General features: G+C 38.6%; 1 protein-coding gene across 2 annotated transcripts in view; it reads left to right on the forward strand.

Moving 5' to 3' along the window:
* FARS2 (phenylalanyl-tRNA synthetase 2, mitochondrial) overlaps positions 1–21,357 on the forward strand; it is a 666,913-nt gene that overhangs the window by 439,370 nt on the left and 206,186 nt on the right. For both annotated transcript variants that reach the window (XM_043975416.1, XM_043975417.1), the window contains exon 6: positions 992–1,143. In XM_043975416.1, the coding sequence (XP_043831351.1) occupies positions 992–1,143 (152 nt within the window). The remainder of the gene's footprint in view (positions 1–991; positions 1,144–21,357) is intronic.

The raw sequence follows: 21,357 nt of genomic DNA on the forward strand, positions 1-21,357 counted from the left end.
ACAAGTTTATAGCTTTATCAGATATTCACTTAGGATTTCTCAGTTGTGCCATAAACTACTTCAGATCTGAGATATGATTTTTGATTGAGATAATATCCTACATAGACCAAAACGTTTGTACACAATTTGTAGTATGTGTGATAACCATTTAAACAAGGCCAGTAATTTGTTCTTTAATTTTGTAATTTAAACTTACCACCAAATAATACAGCATTTCCACATACAAAAGAGAACATAAAACTATGAACCTGTATTATACATTTTTTTCTTTAAGCATATAAGAAATTCAACATGTAACCTTCAAAGTTGCCCTGCTTGCCCATGTTTCCTTGTGAAAGCCAGTAACTTCTCTAATATTTAAATATATGCCTGATAAAACAGTGAGACTGAATATAGAAACACGCACATAAAGAAGTCAGAGAAAAGAGATGCCAGTTTTCATATGTTTGGCATTTTTTCTTAAATGCATAATTTGAGAAGTAATATCATTTTTAAAAAAATCTTGCTAATCAACCCAGCATTTTATTTTAATAAATAATAATAAGTAACAAATAATGAAAGCATTACTAATTGAAATATCCATTTTGTAAAGACAACCACTTATTTCTAAATTAAGGTTTCCGAAAAGTATCATAGACAGTTAATGAATCTCTTGTTAATTAAATTGAACCTTTTTCCTTCTCTAACATTTAAATGAGAAAATTTGCAATATGATAAATTCAAATTGCTTTAATACTAAATTGACCATTAGAGAAGCTATAAATCTAATATATGGTTATAGTATACAATTATGATAAGAATCTTTTGTATTTATAATGAAATTATCTAAATTTTAAGATGAAACTTATCCTTTAAGCTTGTTTTATTCTCAAAATACAGAAAGTAAAATAAAGATTGATTAGTTTTTCCCAATTAGCCAATTGAAACTTGTCATTAAAAATTGGAATATTTTCCTTCCACACTGAAAATTCATCTAACTTTTTTTTTTTAGCCTCTTAGCAAATATCCAGCTTTGGTGAATGACATCTCCTTTTGGCTACCCTCTCAGAATTACTCTGAGAATGATTTCTATGACTTGGTCCGAACCATTGGAGGGGACCTGGTAGAGAAGGTTGATCTCATAGACAAGTTTGAGCATCCAAAGTAAGTAAAGCTTTTTAATATATTTCTTCGCCACATCTAGGTGACAGTGATTTTCTGAAAATAAATATGTTTATCTACATATAGTTTAAAAACAAAACAAAACAAAAAACCCCTGCTTAATGTGAATTCTTGGGGAATGGTAGTGTTACAGTTCTCTGACTTTGTTGTTAAACCTGAAAATTCATCAGAAATTCCCTTTAGTGCCCTGCCCCTCCCTGTTGAAGACTTCAGTATCTTTTGCTGTCTGTAGAAGTTGAATGAATGATGCTATATCTTTCTTTGATAATATACAGGATATTTCAAAAGTCCTGCTATAGTTTTAAGCTTCAGCACTAAGACTTTTGGGATACCCTTTATTACAAAGTCTTAATTCTGATTATGAATTTTTACCATGAAATAGCTTAAGTATAGTAGTAGAAGATGTAGCAGATTGGGCTGTCCCCCAGATATTTATTGTTGTTTCAAAATTAGATCCTTGATTTTGTTTTTTATTCAGCTCCATATTAAAAGCATAGAAAATAAAAAATAAAAAAGCATCCAGATGGGGGGTAGATTATAACTAATTTAAAATTTAATCCTCATTTTTTACAGTATTTAGGGACTGGGCCCGTGTTTTCACTTACATAGGGAACTCTAGTGCGTTAGGAAACTCCCACTATAAATGCAGGTTGGCACCATCTCTGCCATTTTGGAGTTTTAAAGAGTTGCCTAGAACACTAAGAGGCTAAATGACTTGATCACAGAGGCAGGACATAAACCCAGGTCTTCTTGGCTTCAGGGTAAGATCTCTATCTACTTTGTTATGTGCCTTCTCTATAACCTTTGTGGTTAAAGTATAGTAAAAAGCGCTTTAAGAATATTAAACTAACTCAACTAACATTGATACCTTCTGGTTATGTGAAGTCTTATGTGCCTGGACCTTGGATTGCTAGGGGTCCAAGCTTTGCCTCAAGCATGACAGGGGATTAACTCCCTTCCACTGGGGCAAAGGAGTCATACCCAAGAGTCCCCATCAGGATCTCATGCATCCAAGTGACATGAGAGAAGGGGAATTCCCTGTCACTGAGACATGGGGTTCAGGCCTACAGTCCTTGCTCTCTTCTCTTCTTCCTCCTCTTCCTTCTTTTTTCTTTGGGGGGGGGGGTTGGGGCATCAGTGGGAACAAGTTTGTTTGTTTTTTTTTTTTTTGGTGAGGCAATTGGGGTTAAGTGACTTGCCCAGGGTCACACAGCTAGTAAGTATTAAGTGTCTGAGGCCATATTTGAACTCAGGTCCTCCTGAATCCGGGGCCGGTGCCTTATCTACTGTGACACCTAGCTGTTGTCCCCTCACCCCCACTCCCTTGCTCTCTTCTTAAAATTCCTGCCCATGACGCTAATCAAAGGGGTTTTAAGAGGGAAGAATTCTCTATCACCAAAGCAAGAGGTCCTCTGTCCTAGCCTTTGCTGTCTTTGAAGGAGACAGAGGGCGGCCATAGGGCTGCCTGTCCCATTCCATCTGTGGAGGTGCAGCTGCCAGTAAACTGAGTTTCAGATTTGGTCAGCGGCTCATGAACTAAAGTGATGTAGCAATGGCCTGAGCCCAGATCACTACCCTTTCAGCTGGTTGGGTTAGATTCTGACAAGAAGGGACAATTCCAGTAGTCATTCTATGAGGCTTTCTTAGATCACATTGACACTCAGCACTGCCGTGTGGTGGTGGATATAAACGAGATCTAGAGACCAGTGGTACAAGTAGAGAAACCTCGAGTAAGCAATAGGGAAGAAGAGAAAGGGAGAATATGAGGCAGGCAGGGAATTAAGTAAAATCTTTGGGAAGAAAGAGCTGATGTACAAGCATCAACTGAGGGTGGGAGACAACCATGCTGTCAGGGGTCTGTCAGTGTTTGCTGTTCTGATTAAGGATTTGAATGAGATTTTTTTTTTTTTTTGGTGTTCTCATGGGGTGGGGGTGCTGAAGAGGGGTGACTATCTCCAAGTGCAAGCTAATCAAAGGCCTGTTCACTGTTTTGAATGTGACCATCTCAAGCAGTAGGGCCTGTCTCCTAGGTTCAGGATAAGCGAAAGCCCACCCGGTGTTCTGACCTTGGTCATCTTGACAATGATGGCTTATACCAAGAAACAGGGTAGGAGATGATCACTTATCTGGATACATAGTCAGGAAAGGCCAAGGTATGGGAATGAGGGGGGATTCAGCAAACCAGATAATAAATGTCCACAGCAAAGCAAAACTGTGTCAGGAGTCAGAGTTACGAGGTGAACCCCAGATCACAAGGTGGAATCTAAGAGACATCAAAAGGTTACATAGCAGTGCATATTTTCACTACCAATCTGTAGCCCATACTCAATGAATGAACAACAACAAAAACAACAAAAAACAAAACAAACGTGGATTTGAGGGCTCAGGCTGATGGTTTTACACATCTGTTGGCTACCTTGTCACTCCGTCCTGGATTCCACTGCCTACCCTTCCCTGCTGTCATCTCCAACAGCTCCTACACCCGTTCCTCCTCTGTACAGATGCCCCTCATCAGGGGTGTGCCAAGGTGTGCCAGCTCAAACCAGCTCATGAGAGCCAACTGTCCTATTTTCACTGTGAGCATTTTTACCTCAGAAATCAGCAAATGCTATCAAATCAAGATTTATTATTTTGTTGATAGCTTAGACTTAAGTGGTAGAGAAAATGTTAAGAGTGTAGATTAAGCTTAAAATGTGTTATGTATACTTTTTTTTGAGAAGTGGTTAATCTGGGGCAGCTAGGTGGCACAGTGGATAGAGTGCTGGCTCTGGAGTCAGGAGGACCTGAATTCAAATCCGGACTCAGACACTTGACACTTCCTAGCTGTGTGACCCTGGGCAAGTCACTTAACCCCAATTGCCTCACTCAAAAAAAAAAGAGAGAAGTGGTTAATCTGCACAGAATCTTCTTTGTTTTAATGGAAGAGATGTACATAAATCAATACATAAATATAAATACAGAATAGATGAAAGGTAGCTTTAGAAAGAAAGGCACTGAATACTGGGGTGGGGGGGGATAGGAAAATCCCTACATAAGTTCACCATATTATAGCTGCATATAATTTCATACAGTAAGCCATGTCTCCAAGGGTTTCATCCCCAATTCCAATTTTTTCACCATCTTCAGTGCCCTTTTACTTATACATTTTCTTTCTTTCTTTCTTTCTTTCTTTCTTTCTTTCTTTCTTTCTTTCTTTCTTTCTTTCTTTCTTTCTTTCTTTCTTTCTTTCTTTCTTTCTTTCTTTTTAAGTGAGGCAATTGGGGTTAAGTGACTTGCCCAGGGTCACACAGCTAGTAAGTGTTAAGTGTCTGAGTCCGGATTTGAACTCAGGTACTCCTGACTCCTGGGCCGGTGCTCTATCCACTGAGCCACCTAGCTGTCCCACTTATACATTTTCAAGCCTACCTTACTATGCTTTGGAGTTCTTGGATTTCTGGCAATCCCTCTCTTTCACAATTGCATGAAATAAGGTAAATGACTTCCTTGTAGCTGGTGTAGAAGGAAGACTAGATGATTTCTTAGGTCCCTAAAATTATATGACACTCTCGATACCAGTATGCTCTACCCTTCCCCTTGGTCCAGTTCCCTTCTCCCTCTTCTAAGAACAGATCTGTCAAAATCTGAGGCTACCACCAAGTCTTTTATTCCTACACTCTTCCCACTTGACTGCTTCCCCAATGTCTGTGTGATCCACAGGTGTGTTGGTGAGGGTACAGTCTTCTTTCCTTTGAAATATATCTGAAAAGTTGCTTCTTCCATGAAATCTTCCTTAACCATCAGCTGATCACCATTAATTAAGTTAGTATCTATGATTCCATGTTTTTCTCCTTTCACATAGAGATAGAGTTGGAGTAGATGATTACTAGGAACCTTTTCAACCTGAACATTCACTGCTCTCTAATCTCTAGATAAATTAGTATATATATATATATATATATGTGTGTGTGTGTGTGTGTGTGTGTGTGTAGATATAGATAGATATATCTATATATGTGCTTTCTATAAGTTTGTATGCCTTAGAATGGGCATCCATTGCACATTTTTGTTAGACAAATAACTGCCTTTAATGAGATTAGGGACCCAGGAGGGATGACTACAATCCCAAATGGTGATGCTTGTAGGAACACTTTACAGAGAGTCTTAGAGCTGCAGGATTTCTTTAAGATTAGAAATGATTGGGGGGGGGGCAAGATGGCAGAGGAAAGGCATTAAACACTCAGAGTTCCTGACACAATTACTCCAAAAAACAGTCATAAAACAACCCCTGGAGCAGCAGAACCCACAAAAAGACAGGCTAAGATTATTTTCCAGCCAAAGACAGCTTAAAAGCTCAACAGGAGGGGGACCCTGTGCTGGGCTGGAAGTGGAGTCCAACCCCATGATCGCACCAACACAGATCTAGCTCCAGGCAGGCTATACCAGAGAAACTTACCCCTGAGCCTCCAAATCAGCTATAGCGCCAGTATCTTTTGGAACTAATCTTATGGTCAGGTGAAAGAGCTGAAAGGCTGGCCGGAGGGGGTGGGGAATACAGGGGTGTCTGCAGGACCTAAGGAGGAATTTGGTAGTCGCACCCCAGCAGGGAACCAGGAAGAAATATTGAGCAGCAGGAGGTCCAGGTGGGGGAGGGGTGCAGGCTCATCAGAGCCAATAACCATAGCACACAAAGTTTTGCTGCCTGGTTAATTAGCAAGTTGGCCTGAGGTTATCTTTGGATCAGAGAACAGGCCAGGCGAGAGAAAAATCTGCCCTCCCTCAAACCAAAACACCTGGGACCTTCTGAAGCTTGGGACAATGTAGCATGGGAGTAGGACCCCACTGTAAGAGGGAGTTAAAAGTCAAGTAAAAGATGGGCAAGATGAGCAAGCAGAGGAAGTTGAGAACCATAGAAATTTTCTCTAGTGACAAGGAAGATCAAGGTGTACCCTCAGAAGAGGATAGCAATGTCAGAGTTCCTACATCCAAAGCTTCCAAGAAAAATATGAATTGGTCTCAGGCCACAGAGGCACTCAAAAAGGACTTTGAAGACAACGTAAGAGAGAGAGAGGAAAAAATGGAAAGAGAAATGAGAATGATGCAGGAAAGACATGAGAAAAAAGTAAGCAGCTTGAAAAGCCAAATGGAAAAGGAGATATAAAAGTTCTCTGAAGAAAATACTTGCCTAAGAATTAGGATTGAACAAATGGAAGCTAGTGACTTTATGAGAAAACAAGACACAATAAAGCAAATCCAAATGAATAAAAAAAAAAATAGGGGGCAACATGAAATACCTTCTTGGAAAAACTACTGACTTTGAAAATAGATCGAGGAGAGATAATTTGAAAATTATTGGACTATCTGAAAAACCATTATCAAAATAAGAGTTTAGACATCATCTTCCAAGAAATTGTCAGGGAAAAATTGCCTTGGTATTCTAGAAGTAGAAGGTAAAATAGAAATTGAAAGAATCCACCAATCACCTCCTGAAAGAGATCCCTAAAGGAAAACTTTCAGTAATATTATAGGCAAATTCCTGAGCTCCCAGGTCAAGGAGAAAATGTTGCAAGCAGCCAGAAAGAAACAATTCAAATACTGTAGAACCATGGTCAGGATAGCACAGGATCTAGGAACTTCTACATTAAAGGATCAGAGGGCATGGAATATGATACTCTGGAGGGCAAAGGAATTGGGTTTAAAACCCAAAATCACCTCCCCAGGAAAATTGAATATAACATTTCAAGTGAAAAAATGGAATTTCATTGAAAAAGAGGACTTTCAGGCATTCATGATGAAAAGACCTGAACTGAATAGAAAATTTGACTTTCAATTGCAAGACCTTAGAGAAGCATAAAAAGGTAAACAGGAAAAAGAAATCATGAGAGATATTAAAATTTTAAACTATTTACATTCCTACATGGGAGGAAGATATGTCTAAATCATAAGAGCTTTCTGAATATTAGGACAGATGATAGGCATAAATTTAGACAGAGGGCACAGGTGAGAATTGATTATTAAGGAATTATATCTGTAAAGCATTTACTTTTTGTTTATCTTTAGGGGGGGCAGTAGGGGTGGTGAGGGTCTTGTCTCTGAGTCCAGATTTGGGCTTGGGTCCTCCTGGGTCCAGGGCAGGTGCTTTGTTCACTGTGTCACCTAGCTGCCCCATGATGACACCTTTAGAGTAAAATTGATGAGGAAGAGGAATGCACTGGGGGAGGGGAAAGGGTAGAGATGGAATGGGGTGAAATCTCACATGAAAGAAGCAGGAAAGGGTTTATGGAGTGGGGGGAGAGTTGGGGGGAAGAGTGGGGAAGTGAATGAGCCTTACAATCAACAGAATTAGCTCAAAGACCTTAGATCTCATCAGAGTTGGCTCAAGGAAGGAATAACATACACACTTAATTGAGTGGAGTAATATTTCTAACCCTGCAGGAAAGTAGGAAGGAAAGGAGATAAGGAGGGAGGGGTGAAAGAAGGGAGGGCAGAGTGGGGGAGGGGGCAGTCAGAAGCAAAACACTTTTGAGGACGGATAGGATAAAAGAAGATAGATAATAGAGTAAATATCATGGGAAGGGAGTAATGGAGGGAGACAGTTAACAATAGTAATGGTGGAAAAATTTTTGAAGCAGAGTCAAGAGTAATGTAAGATGATGATGATGGATTGATGATCTTTAGAGGAATATGAGGATTGATTGATGGGGAGGACTGATTGATGAGGAGGAGGATGATTGAAAGAGGATTGATTGACAACGATGAGGATTGACTGAGGATAATGATGAGGATCAATGGATGATGTTTGATTGATGATGATGATGATGGCAAAATGTATGGTACTTACTTTGCTGGGCTATTGTGAAGAAAATTCTTGGTCAAGTTTAAAGTACTATATAAAAGTCATCTATTACTGTTCTTGCAATAATCAACCTTATGGGTTCATTGTAAGGAAATATCTCTTTAAAGTACTATATGAATGTAGTTTACTATAAAAACCAATGATGAGCAGGATACTATCAGAAAGACCTGGAGGGACCTGCATGAGCTGATGCAAAGTGAAATCTACTATACACAAAATAACAGTAACATTGTGAGATGTTCTGCTGTGAATGACTCAGTTATTTTCAGCATTGCAATGATCCAAGACATTTCCAAAGGTCTTGTGAAAAATGCAGTCCATCTACAGAGAGAGAACTGATGGTATCTGAAAACAGATTGAAGCATAATTGTTTTTGATAGTTCCTTAATCTGAAGTTTTGTTTTTGTCTGTTTTCTTTCACAGTCTGGCTAATGTGGAAATGTTTTGCATGACTACTCATGTATAACTTATATTGAATTGCTTTAATTCTTGTGGGGGGAAGAGAAGTTGGAACACAAAGTAAAAAAAAAAAATTTGATGTCAAAATTTGTTTTTACATATAATTTGAAAAAAATTAAATTCTATACATTTCAAAAAAGAAAGAAAGAAATGATACAGAAGCTTTTAGAGGAAAGATAACTCAGCATGCCTAGAAAAAAGAAAGTCCAATTCAAAGAAATTTTGTGAATAGAATCCAGAGAAGCCACTAAGTCAGAATTCAGGTACCTCTGAGAAAAGCTATTGCAACTTGGGACCAAGATAGAAAGGCTCTTACTTCCTCTGGGACCAAGAGAATTGAGACAAATTGCTTTGGCCTCAGGCTGGAGGTGGAAGTGGATGTGAGTGAATTCAGAAGGAAAGCTGAAAATGCCTCTACGAAGTTAGCTTTTGCATGAACTTGTACCAAGCTGAATTGAATAAAACGAACCCTGTACCTGAACTTAATAATTCTGTGTATAGTTTTTACCCTTCTCCCCAACTTTTCCTCCATTTTTGCACTTTATGTCATTAAACATGCCATGTTAGAGAAACATAGTTAAGGAAGGGTTAGCTCAGGTCATATACCTAATCATGCTAATTTTACAGGCAAATTCCCCATGTCTTTAAATGGTGGCAACTGAAGGTTAGCTAACTGTTGTTGGAATAACCTGTGGTGCCTTTTTGGGGGTTGCTCAGGAACTATAGCTCATCATGAGAACTACAAATAACAATAACAAGAATAGAATTTAATAGTTTATTAAAAAAAACCTACATTATCCATACAGTAAATAATTTTGTATTCATTATAACCCCTAGAATTAGTCATTCAGACACTGCTTTTGTCATTTTGTAGGTGAGGAGACTGAGGTTCACAAAATTTAAACAATTTGCCTCTGGTTAAACAATTAGTAAATAGCCCAGCCAAAACTTGAACACAGAACTCTCAACTTTAAGGCCAGAGCTCTTCCCAACATAACAATACCATCTCTATACTGCCATGTCATTCTTGTCCACTGAACGGAAAGTTTCATTTCGATTCCAAAAGCTCAGCTAGAAGGGATCAGGGAATAATGTATATTTCACCCCATACCTACACAATAATCCCTGCCATAACATTCCTGACCAGTGGTCATTCAGCCCCTGTTTGAATTCATCTCAACATTTGCCAAACATCTATTATGTTCAAGGGAATGGACTGGGCTAAGGTAACATGGAAATAATCATAATAGTTTGCAAATGCTTTTGATCCTGGAACATTTAATCCTTGAAACAACCCTCTGGTACTACAAGTATATCCTCATTTTAGGGATGAAGAAACTTGATAAATGCTTCATGTTTAGTCAATTAAAAATCCTTAATTTTCTTTCTAACAATTCCTCCCCATCCAGTTTACGTGCACACTGATTTTCCATAGAGCCCTAAAGAACCCTGACTGCTCTTTTGCCAAAAATTGGAGATGATGGAAAGTTCACTGGATCAGAGGATCTCAGTTCAAATCTGGGCTTTGTACTTCCTTCATGTGTGACCTTGAACCCTTCTGAGTCTCAGTTCACTTCCTTGTAAAATTAACGTGTGGACTAGCTGACCTCAAAGGCCTCTTCCATCTCTAAATCTGTCATTATATCATCCTGTCACATCTAGGATTGTGATTGTGTGATGTTCAGGATAGTTTCTCCCATGATTGGAATGATCTCCTTAATAATGATGGTAACAAAAACAACAATAATAATAAAGATGAGGATGGTAGCAGCTAGTGTGTATCTAGTGCTTTACATCTATTTTCTCATTTGATACAACCTTGTGAGGTGTTATTTAATCCCCATTTCACAGATGAGGAAACCAGCCCATTGAGGCAGAGAGAATTCAAATAATACTCTATCAACTATTCCATGTAGCTGTGTTAATTCTCTTCATATCTTCCTGTCCTTAATTTACTTCAAGATTCAGCTCAAATCCTACATTCTATAGGAAGCCTTCCCTGGTCCCCCTAGCTAGTAGTGTCTTCCCTTCCAAGATTACCTTACTTTGACTTCGTCCATGTCTTTTATGTACCTAGTTATTTACAAGTTTTTCTCCCCCATTTAAAGTAATTTCCTTGATGGTAGGGGATGTTTTTATTTTTCTTTGTATCATCAGCACTTAGTATAGTGCTTGGCATACAGTAAGAACTTAATAGATGCTTACTGACAGGCCAATTCCCTGCCTGCCTTACTCTGGATATATGTGGCATAGATACTAGCCCTCTGAAAGAATCCAGTATTTGGACTAGTGAGATGTGTTGCATTTGAGATAGTGTTAGTTACCAGACCTTTCAAGGAAAGGCCTAAATTAATGGCTGTATACTAATTGCCACAGTACTATACAAATGGGGAAATTTCTTTTTGATGCCAACTCATGACCATTGTTTATCCTAACAATATGCATGCCTACTGAGAAGCGGGAGGCAGTTTCTTCCCATCTCAGGTCTATGTGTCCACTCAGATGATCAGCCATTGGATGGGCAGAGTGACACCTACAGTTCAAAGGTTAACAGATTTTTCAATTTAAGCCTTCTGTCATCACTTTGAAAAGTATGGGAATATTTTATTTACCATCTGTCCCCGAGGCCATGCAGTTTAGGGGACTGTGATTTAACAAGACAGATAAAGAAAGTGGCCAAGTCTGATTACTACTCTGGAAAACTAAACTTTGCTCTTGTTTTCTCTTTGAGTAAACAAGAGGTAATATGGTATAGTGGAAAGAACACCAGACAGAGAGTCAAAAGACCTCTCTGGGCCTTAGTCCAGCAGTCCTCATCTGTAAAATGAGAGCATTTTGCCTTGATGATTTCTAAGGTCTCTAAATCTAGGAAGGTTGTACCATGGGGGATTGAGAAAGATTGCTGGTTGGAATTCCAAATGGCAGTGATTAGATCCTCATTCAAGGGCCACTACAACCAAGAGGCTGTAACGATTGGAATGACGCCACCTTCTGGAGACTTACTGTAGAAGAGTTCCACCCATGAAGCAAAGGTCTTTGAGGGCAAGACCAGGAGTCTTTTCTTTGGCATCAGGAAGTGACGCGGGCTAGTGGGAGGAGGAAGGAAGAGACTGGCGCTCGCTCTCGCTCTCTGGCCTTTGGACTCTGGTGGAGAACGGAGCTAGAAATGTGCTCTCCCTTTAATAGATAGGAATCTAGGCTTTTCTCTCTCTTTACCAAATTCTTATTCTCCTTAATAAATGCTTAAAAGTCTAACTCTTGCTAAAGCTTATAATTTATTGGCGACCACTCATTAGATATTTTAGACAGTTTAGCTAGAATTTTAGCCCTTAACAAGGCCAACCATCAGGTTTTTTGGTCCTAGCAACTTATTACTAAACTGTCCACCAGCATATGGAAGAGTTTTGGCAAGTAGAGGAATGAATATTCCTATTCCTCACCAATGACTTTTTGGATCATTTAATATTGGATGACAAAAAGAAAAACTCACTTTGAAACCCACAGCCCAAATGAAAAACAATACAACCAATTTAACATCATGGTCCATTTTTAAAAAATCTTAATTAATATATATTAATAATGTAATGTATTACAATAATAACAATTCATTCTATAGCTCCTAAGGGGTTTGCTAAGGCCTTACCTCACAAATTTATGAAGTAAGTAGTGCTAGTATCATTCCTATTATACAGATGGGGAAAGTGAGGCTGACATTTTAACCTCAATCTCTTGCTCCCAATTTTAGCATGCTTTTTCTCCTGAATCTCAGTATAAAGCTACATGTTATTCATCTTTCATATTCAAAGAGGACCAATGATATCACAATGTTGAGATCAAGGTACAGTGTGTTCAGCTGTAGTTGATCTGTTCAATATGAGCTCTGAAGGCTCTACCACAAGTCAGGCACAAATAAGCCATCTGGACATTTGAGATGGAGATGTCTCTAGATTTGTGCATCTCGTGTTTCCTTTGTGCTATTGTGATTCTTCTTTGCTTATAAGACAAAGTCAGGGAATCTACAGTCTAGTTGAAGAGATAAGACATAAACACATACAAGAGAATAATTCAAGAAATATAACATATAGTGAGTGAGTGGTAGAGACATTAAGTGCTATGAGTTCAAAGCAAGGAGAAAGTATTCTGGGCTGGGATGCTGTGATGACCTGGGAATGGTTGGCTATTATATGGTTATGGCCACAAACCTGACACAGCAAACTAATGCTAATGAGAAACTTCCCACTGGGGAGATAGGCCTAGATAGGCCTTCCAGTAATTGATCATCTGATTGAGAAAAGGCCTCCCAAGGTGCTCATAAGAGATCCAGAATCTTCCCTCTAATGCTCACCACCTTTTTGACTTTAGGCACATAACCTAATATCCCATACTTTGGTTTTCTGCTTAAATGCCCCTCAATTAAGGATTGGATTAGATGGCCTTTTTGCTTCCTCTCAGCTCTAGATCTCTCAGCACCCTACCTATACGTAGGGTCAGTTTCTCAGACCTGACACACCCCTACCTCCAGGTGGCCTCCATCTGGAATCAGTAAGCACAGAATCGAGGAGGCTATGCCCACAATGTATCTTTGTGCCACTTGAAGATTATTTGTATTTTCATAAAGTAAGAGCATGCTTGTATACCTGCATTCTAATTGCTTCGTTAGCCACATCTGATCCTCTCCTAAAACAAATGATTGGGAGAACTTCATGGAGAAGAAAACACAAAAGTTCTATGCTTTCTACTCCTTGGTAGTCTCTTCAAATGAATTGTTCCTCAGTTAGCATAAGAAGTTACTCTTCCCTCCTCCCTTCCAATTCTTGTCTTTATAGCTTAATTGTCTACCTATTAAACCTGTTTAGTTTGTTTGTTTTTTTAAGTGTTTTAAATATATGATTGTCCTGTCTCTGCCATTAAATTATAAATGATTTCAGAGCAGTAACTCTATATAACATCCTTTCCCTCTCTTCACAGTGACCAGTACAGTTGCTGTTAAAGTGGGGAATCCCTGGGCAATGCAGACAGCTTGCCATTCATTCAGTCTTGTGGTAGTGACATCTGTTTCCTGAATATGTTTGTGATAAAGCAAGAAATGCTTACCAAGTGAATGAAGCAATCAGGCATGAATGCATATAAAAGAAACAATAGGGGATATAAAGATCAGTTGCTGAGTACATATGTAGTGAGTTAGGGTGCTACAAATTAGGACAACTGCCCCTTCCCTTGTGCCCCCCCCCCTGTGAGTAGGTCATTCATTTCTCACTCACAACCCTTTTTTTACCATCTTTTCCCCATTTGAAGGGGAAGTAGGGCAGAGTGGGGAGTAGGACAGAAGGGACTTAATTGGAGATAATTGAGAGCTATGTTGCATTTGTGGAGAGTGAACTACAGGGCCAGGACATGGGCTTGTGGACTCAGAACACTGTAGTAATCTCAGCAGCACAGTGCCATATTTTCAGGGGGCTTCGATGATAAAACCCTGACTCTAATATACTCCTGAGTCCCAGTTGTCTCTACATGGAGCAAGAGAGTGTTTAAGGAGAAGCCAATGCACCTAGAGTCTGAAAATGAAGTGCATATGTTTTGGCCTATACAAAGTGGACAGTGTTGATAAGTTGATGGTTTGTGAACTTAACTTCCAATGTTTCAATATGTGTAAAGCACTTAGCAAACAGTGAAGTGCTGTATGTTTTAACCATTATTACTATTATTATGACTATCATTCCTTGTTAGTCAAGCCTCATTAAAACATTAGATATTGTTTGTAACATTTAGGAGACATCTTTCATAATATCATAACTAGACTAACGTGAGCCTAGCAATGAAGCTTACTAGTATGGTTGGCAGTCTTGTATTTGGCAGCCAAATATATGTCTAGGAAGTTCAAGGAAATGAAGGAAATAGACCGAGAAATATATAAAACTGTCATACAAAAGTAAACCATATTCTCCCTAGTACTTAAGGAGTAAATTTTTAATCAGAGAAAAACTAAAAATACTCTGTAAAGGGGGCATAGGAGGTGGCCAGAAAGCACTATCATCATTATTATTCTTTTTTGCAGATCTAGCTAATGCCTTCCCCATGCATCTGTTTCAAGGATGGTGTGAACTGTGAGAAGCCAAATGGTCCCATTGATTAATGAATAAATCTCTTGCCTGGTGGCTGTAGACAGTTGACAAGGTACAATTATCAGAAGCAAGTATTGTAGGGGAATTAGGAAAGAAAAGGATTCCAACTTAATATCCACATAAGGCTAATATTTCTAAGATTCTAGGGGTTGACTGCTCCTGAACTAAGAGTGCACGCTGTTGCTGAGGAGCCAGGTTAAAGTCCACAGAGCCTGTCAAACAACTTTTGTTTTGTTTTGTTTCTTTAAATTTTTAAAAAAATAATCAACATTTTTATTTAAAGTTTTGAGTTCCAAATTTTATTCCTCCTTCCCTCCCTCCCTTCCCACCTCCTTGAGGCCATAAGCAATCAGATGTGGGTTATACATGTGCAATTATGTAAAACATTACCATATTAGTCAGAATTTTTTAAAAAAAACCCAAATCTGTAAACCATGAGAATGTATGGCTCAGGACATTGTATTGTTGCTGTTCAGAAAGCAGAGAAAAAAAGACTGTTTTGAGCCTGGGCATTTGTGTTTGTGTTTTCTCCCCTTGCCTTCTTTCCCTTCTCCCTGTGCATCTTAAACTTTCCTTCCACAAAAGGTACACTTCAGCCAAGTGTCACAAGCTGCCCCATTTTCTGCCAGCATCTGACAAATTAAAACACAATTAGTTTGGTCCCCAATCACCTTGTTCTCCCTCATTTCCCAGTACATCACCATTTGCTGAAGGATTCTTCAGCATTACCTTATGTAGCTGACCTGGCAGAGCCCCAAGGTGCAGCAAGCATCCCTGCACAGCTCACTGGAGGAGAAGGAGCTGCTTGACATCAGCTAGTGCAGAGCACAGGTCTCTGGCTTAATGAGCTGTATCCTTTCATGCTCTGTTGCTTTATGAACCACCTTTATAGAGATAATAGTCATTCATTCTCCCTAACATTCAATTAATGGCTTAAGGGAGGTGCTCTGCAAACCAGTGCCTCCAGGCATCATCTTTGGAAGTTCTTTGTGTTGTCTGAAGTAGTTTTTGAGGGGAGGGGGAGGCTCGTAGAATAGTGAGTTCCTCTAATCTAGACCATCCCTGAAGACGTTAAAGACCCAGAGGGTATATGGCTAAGGCTAATCACTCTTTGAGTTGGGCTCCCATTTCTTTTCTCCTTTACCCATATTCATGCAAGTTAAAGTGAATGTGGAGGACTGGCCTGGATGGGGAAAACCTGTGTAGAAAGGAGAACCCACCCCCTAAGCTCCTGAGGCAGCTAGGTGGCACGGGAGACAGAAAACTGGGCAGGAAGTCAGAACGACCTGAGTTCGAATAGCCACAGAGCCTCATTAGCAGTGTGGCCCTGGGCAAGTCACATAACAACTGCCTGCCTCAGTTTCCTCAGCCGTAAAATGGGACTAATAACAGCATTTACCTCTCAGGGTTGTTGTAAGAATAAAATGAGAAGGCATCTGGTAAAGAGCTTAGCACAGTGCCTGGCACATAGTAGGTACTTAATAGATGCTTGTTTCCTTCCTTCCAAAATGAGAGAGACCACTACTGGCAGTTGCACCAGTTTGCATCACACTAAGGATGGCTGTTCCTTCAATATGCTCTAATAACGCTTTTACAGGCTCTGAATTAATTCCAACTTGACCACCATTTCACAAGTACCCACTCTCCATAGAACCAAATAAAGAGGTGGGTCCTAACTTGTTTTGTGTAGCTGTTTTCCTCCTTTTATACATATCCAGAGTGACCACACCTGGGGCTGTTCTACTGCTGTGTCACTTTGGCACCCACTCCATCCCTGGCTCTGGGGTTCACTGAGGTTTGTTGTCCTGCTTTTGCGAAAATGAGAATCCTTGCCGCTCAGCTGTTTTGTTTGTAGTTTCATTGTTTCTTTATTTAGTTGCAGTGGAAAGATAAGCAAGGATCTGCCAAACAGTTCACTGTAATTTTAGGTGAGAGAAAAAGAAGTTGAGAAAGCCTGGGTGTCTGGGAAGATGGTGGTGCCCACAAGAACAGGGAAGTTTGGAAGGGACAAGAGTTTGGGGAAGGAGGGAGAAGAGATGATAAGTTATGTTTTGGACATGTGGAGTCTGAGCGATGTTCAAAATGGTGATTTGAGATAAGCTCAGGAGAGAGGTGAAGGCTGGATATAAAGGTCTGAGAATGAATGGTCTAGTAAAATAACTTATTCATAGTTGTAGAGAGGAGAAGAGAAGGGCCAAGAAGAATACCTACAGTTATTGAGTGTGACCAGAAGGAAGATCTAGGGAAAGAGATAGATTGAAGTTCCTACCCTTAAGGAGTCTATGAGAGATTCAGGAGATACAGGATATCACTGATACCCATGGGTCTCTGTTGCAATTACTGGGAAGCTGGAACTGTGGAAAACTAGTGGAAGTGAAAAGGAATTCTGTCTAGACTTCTGGGTTGATAGATACCTGGTTTTCTGATTCTCCAGGTCTTATTGCTAAAAGAACACAGAGCTAGCTGCAGTGTTGAAGCCCAAGAGAGAGGAGATGAGGCATATGCAGAAAACACCTATAAGGCAAGCATTTATTTTATGGATAGAGACCCCAAAGCCTAAACAGAGAAAGTGACTTGCTCCCAGATAGTGAGTGACAGATTCAGGATTTTGACATAAAATGGTAATCTAGTAATAACCATAAAGTATTACATAAATGATTGTTGTACTTGGCCAAGTACTGTTTTTAGTATTGATTCTATATCATTGGCAGTAAGTTTTTCCCTAAACCTTCTCTGCATTATCAGATAACTTGTCTGTTTTAAGGGCCCTATTCTCCTATGTAGGGATGTGGCTAGGACAATATGCTGGGGACTTTGTCTTAAGGTAAAGAACTTTACAACGTACTCATCTATTTCTTCAACAGGTAGAAACAACTGAATTTCATACATACCTCATTAGCAAGAATAAGTCATTAAAATAGGAAGCTGTCAGATGGTGCTATAGGTCTTTGTATCTTGGCCTAAGCTCCACCCCCTTCTGCACAAATGTACAACCACCCAGATTTGTCTTGGGGATACCTTTCATGCTGTTTGGCCTGCAGGCCTTTTTTTTTTTTTTTTTAAGTGGCTGTTTGGGTGTTAGAATTGCCAATTTGGGTTCTAGTCTTTGGCTTCATCCTTCCTCCCCTCAAGCAGGGTAGTATTTGTTAGAACAATAACCACACTCATGTTCAATGTTAGTGTAGAATTGAAATCATGACAAGTTTAATCAGTTTAAAAAATTTGTTCCTTGTCATTGTATTATTTGGCCATTTAAAATAATCCTTTTACTCAGGCTCAGCACTCACAGTATGAAGAAGAAGATTCCCTTTCCTTCTAATTCTCATTGTATTAGAGAAAACAGCCAGGCAGTTATTGAGCTCATTATTGTAAATTTGTTTAATTAAAATTACATTGAACTGCACTGAGATAACATGCATTTTCAAACTACTATTAAAAATAGCTATTATGATCAGTTGGTTTGCTTCCTTGGATGGCTAATTATTTTTGTTGGAGAGAAGCTTGAGGTTTTTCTTTTCCTTCATTAGTAAATGTAAAAGCTAAATTTTGTGAAATGGTACAGATGATTTTAAATTTTTAATTTTTTGTGAATGATTGTCGAGTTTTATTTTATTATGTGAATATGTATGCATAGAGAGATTGATGAGTACATAGGTAGAGATGGATATAGATATTAAAACCCAATGTTGTGTTAAAAACCATATATCTATTAAGACATCCCAAGAAATGGTATCAGCTAAAGAATAATATCCTAAAACTCTATATAGTTTGTTCGGAGGTTAGAGATGGTAAACAGTCTTGGTTTGGAAAAAAAGTTTGAAAGTAAAATATGGGACAACCTATATCACATAGGCTGCTTTCTTGTGGAGCAGGGAGAAAAGGGAGGGAGGGAGAAAAATTTCAAACTCTAAATCTTATGAAAATGAATGTTGAAAACTACCCTTACATATAACTGGAAAAAATAAAATAAATGTTTGTCACAAAAAAAAAGAAAGAAAGAAAAAAGAAAGTAACTTACATGGGAAAGTTGTTTTTTGTTTTGTTTTGTTTTTTGTGGGGCAATTGGGGTTAAGTGACTTGCCCAGGGTCACACAGCTAGTAAGCAAGTGTTAAGTGTCTGAAGTCGGATTTGAATTCAGGTCCTCCTGAATCCAGGGCTGGTGCTCTATCCACTGCAGCACCTAGCTGCCCCGGAAAGTTATGCTTAGAAGAGAGACCCTTGGAAAATACAAAGTCAATCATTTTCCTAAAAAAAATTATTTCTTGGGCCATTTAAACCACCAAATATAGCTCAACTGAATTGTGTTCATGTTTTTTGCCAAAACAATAGGGCAAAGTCTGAATTCAACTAATATAGAGTCTTCTTGATCGTCTTCTGGAATGGATTTTTTAAGTACATTGGAAAAAAGAATAGTCACCACGGTGCAGTGATAAGAATATTCAGTAGGGGCACATGACTTCAAGTCGCTGAGCTTCAGTTTTCCCAACTATAAAATGGAATAATAAGAATTGAACACCCTCAGAGGTAGGAAGAGGAACTCTCATACTTTAAAGCACTTTATGAAAGTGAGCAATTATCTAGCTAGAACAATTAGTTTAATAAAATTAAGATTAACAATAAAACCATAAAATTCAAATATTAGGTTCAGAAATCAGCTGTACAAAATAAAAAAATGATCAAGGTGTGACCAGCATGAGGATAATGATATTTCCACTGACCTCTACCCTTGTTTAACTGCATTTGAAGTACAGTGTTCCTGGAAGCATAGAAGTGTGTTGTAATGCAAATAGAACTGTTGGATTCCCCCCTTAGAAATTTACTTGTTGTTTGACCATGGGAAAGTTATGTAATCTATCAGACTCAGTCTTCTCATCTATAAAATAGGGATAATACCTCTACTGCCTACCCTTACTAACTTCCTCATGTGAAAAAAGTATTTTGCCAACTTTTAAGCCCCATGTAAATGTCAGTTATTTGGGAAAAGAAATGGACAAAAGGGAGTGTCTCAAGAAAGAGGAACAGGATGGGAGAGAATGAGAAGACGTGCCACAAGAATGCCAGCTTAAGAGACTGGGGATGTCTGCCCCAAAGAAGAGAAAACTTTGAGGAGACAGAATAACTGTCTTCAAGCACTGATCTTGCCCTGCGTGGCCCCAGAGTACAGAACTAGAAGAAACAGGCAGGAACTGCTGAGTATCTGAATTCTGCTCCAAGAGAGGAATAATTTCCTAATACTTTTGGAACTGTCCAAACATGAAATGGCTTCCTTTACAATTCTCGAGTTCACTTTGCTGTTACTTTTCAAGAGGAGAGTATTATTACTGGTCTTGGGGATGATGTAGACTAAGGGAAGAGATTGGTTGGACTAATTCATCTCTGAGCTTCCTTCCAACTCTGAGATTCCATGTTTATTAGTTCGCATTTATATAGTGAGGTAAGGTTTGCAAAGTGATTTCTTCACAATAGCCTTGTGAGGCAAATAGTATATAGTTTGCAGATGAGAAAATTGAACCTTAGATATGTTAATGGTTTGTCCAGGGTTTCATAGCTGGTAAGCAAAGGCAGTGTGAACCCCCATTTTCTGAGATTTCCAAGAGAATGCAAGAGAGCTTTTGATGTGTTTTCAGGCTTTGGTGGCTATATCTTTAGTCCCTTTCCCCATTTATGTGTGTATTTGTATGTATATGTCCATGTATATTCATGTATGCAAACATATATGCATGCATACACAAAAATATATACCTACATATATACATAAATATATACATGTTGTTTAATTGTTGTATGTGACTCTACATGACCCCATGTATCATAGCTCCCCAATACAGTCCATGGGGTTTTCTTAGCAAAGATACTGGAGTAGTTTGCAATTTCCTTCTCCAGTATATTAAGGTTAAGTGACTTGCTTAGGGTCACACAACTAATATGTATCTGAGGCCAGATTTGAACTCAAGACTTCCAGACTTTGGGCACAGGGCTATATTTGCTGAGCAATCTAGCTGCCTAAAAATATAGACATATATATATATATATATATATATATATATATATATATATATATATATATATATATATATATATATATATATATATATATATATATATATATATATATATATATATATATATATATATATATATATATATATATATATATATATTTAAAGGGAACACAGTTATTGTGCCAATGGAAGCTTATTTGGGGGAAAACCTAAATCCTTGCATTTTATGATGAATATAATTACGTATAAATATGCATCTGAAGTATCCTGACTTCAGGTTAAATGATCTTTATTGTTTTGTCTATGGGTTTTTGTCCATGCCTGGAAAAGGAGGTGAGCTAGGCATATAGCAAGACTGTAAGCTCCTTGAGGGAAGTAAATGTTTTTGCTTCTCTTTGTTTCCCCAGTGCTTAACACAATATGGAAGAAATAAGGAGATCATAGACTTTTCATACCTTACAGATGAAAGGCCTGTTGATGGTGAAAATATTATGGGAAAGGAAATAAAAGCTACTAGCCAAGTTACAGAATGCCAAAATTTGATACTTGCAGTCTTCACATAGGTATGGAATTCATTAAGGATGAGATTTTAAATTTGTAGTGAATGTACATCTTTGTCTCTAAAGTCTCTGACCTGTTTTCAGGGCTACTATGGTGTCCTTCTAAAGTAGGGCATTCTATAAGATCATGAGGTTTAAAACCTGTCCATCGGACTCCTGGAAAGGAACCTTAGAGATTATCTAGTCCAAAAGGACCAAAGGTCATGGTGAAGATGAATCA

Source organism: Dromiciops gliroides, chromosome 1 (genome assembly GCF_019393635.1).
Source record: "Dromiciops gliroides isolate mDroGli1 chromosome 1, mDroGli1.pri, whole genome shotgun sequence".
Lineage (NCBI taxonomy): Eukaryota > Metazoa > Chordata > Mammalia > Microbiotheria > Microbiotheriidae > Dromiciops > Dromiciops gliroides.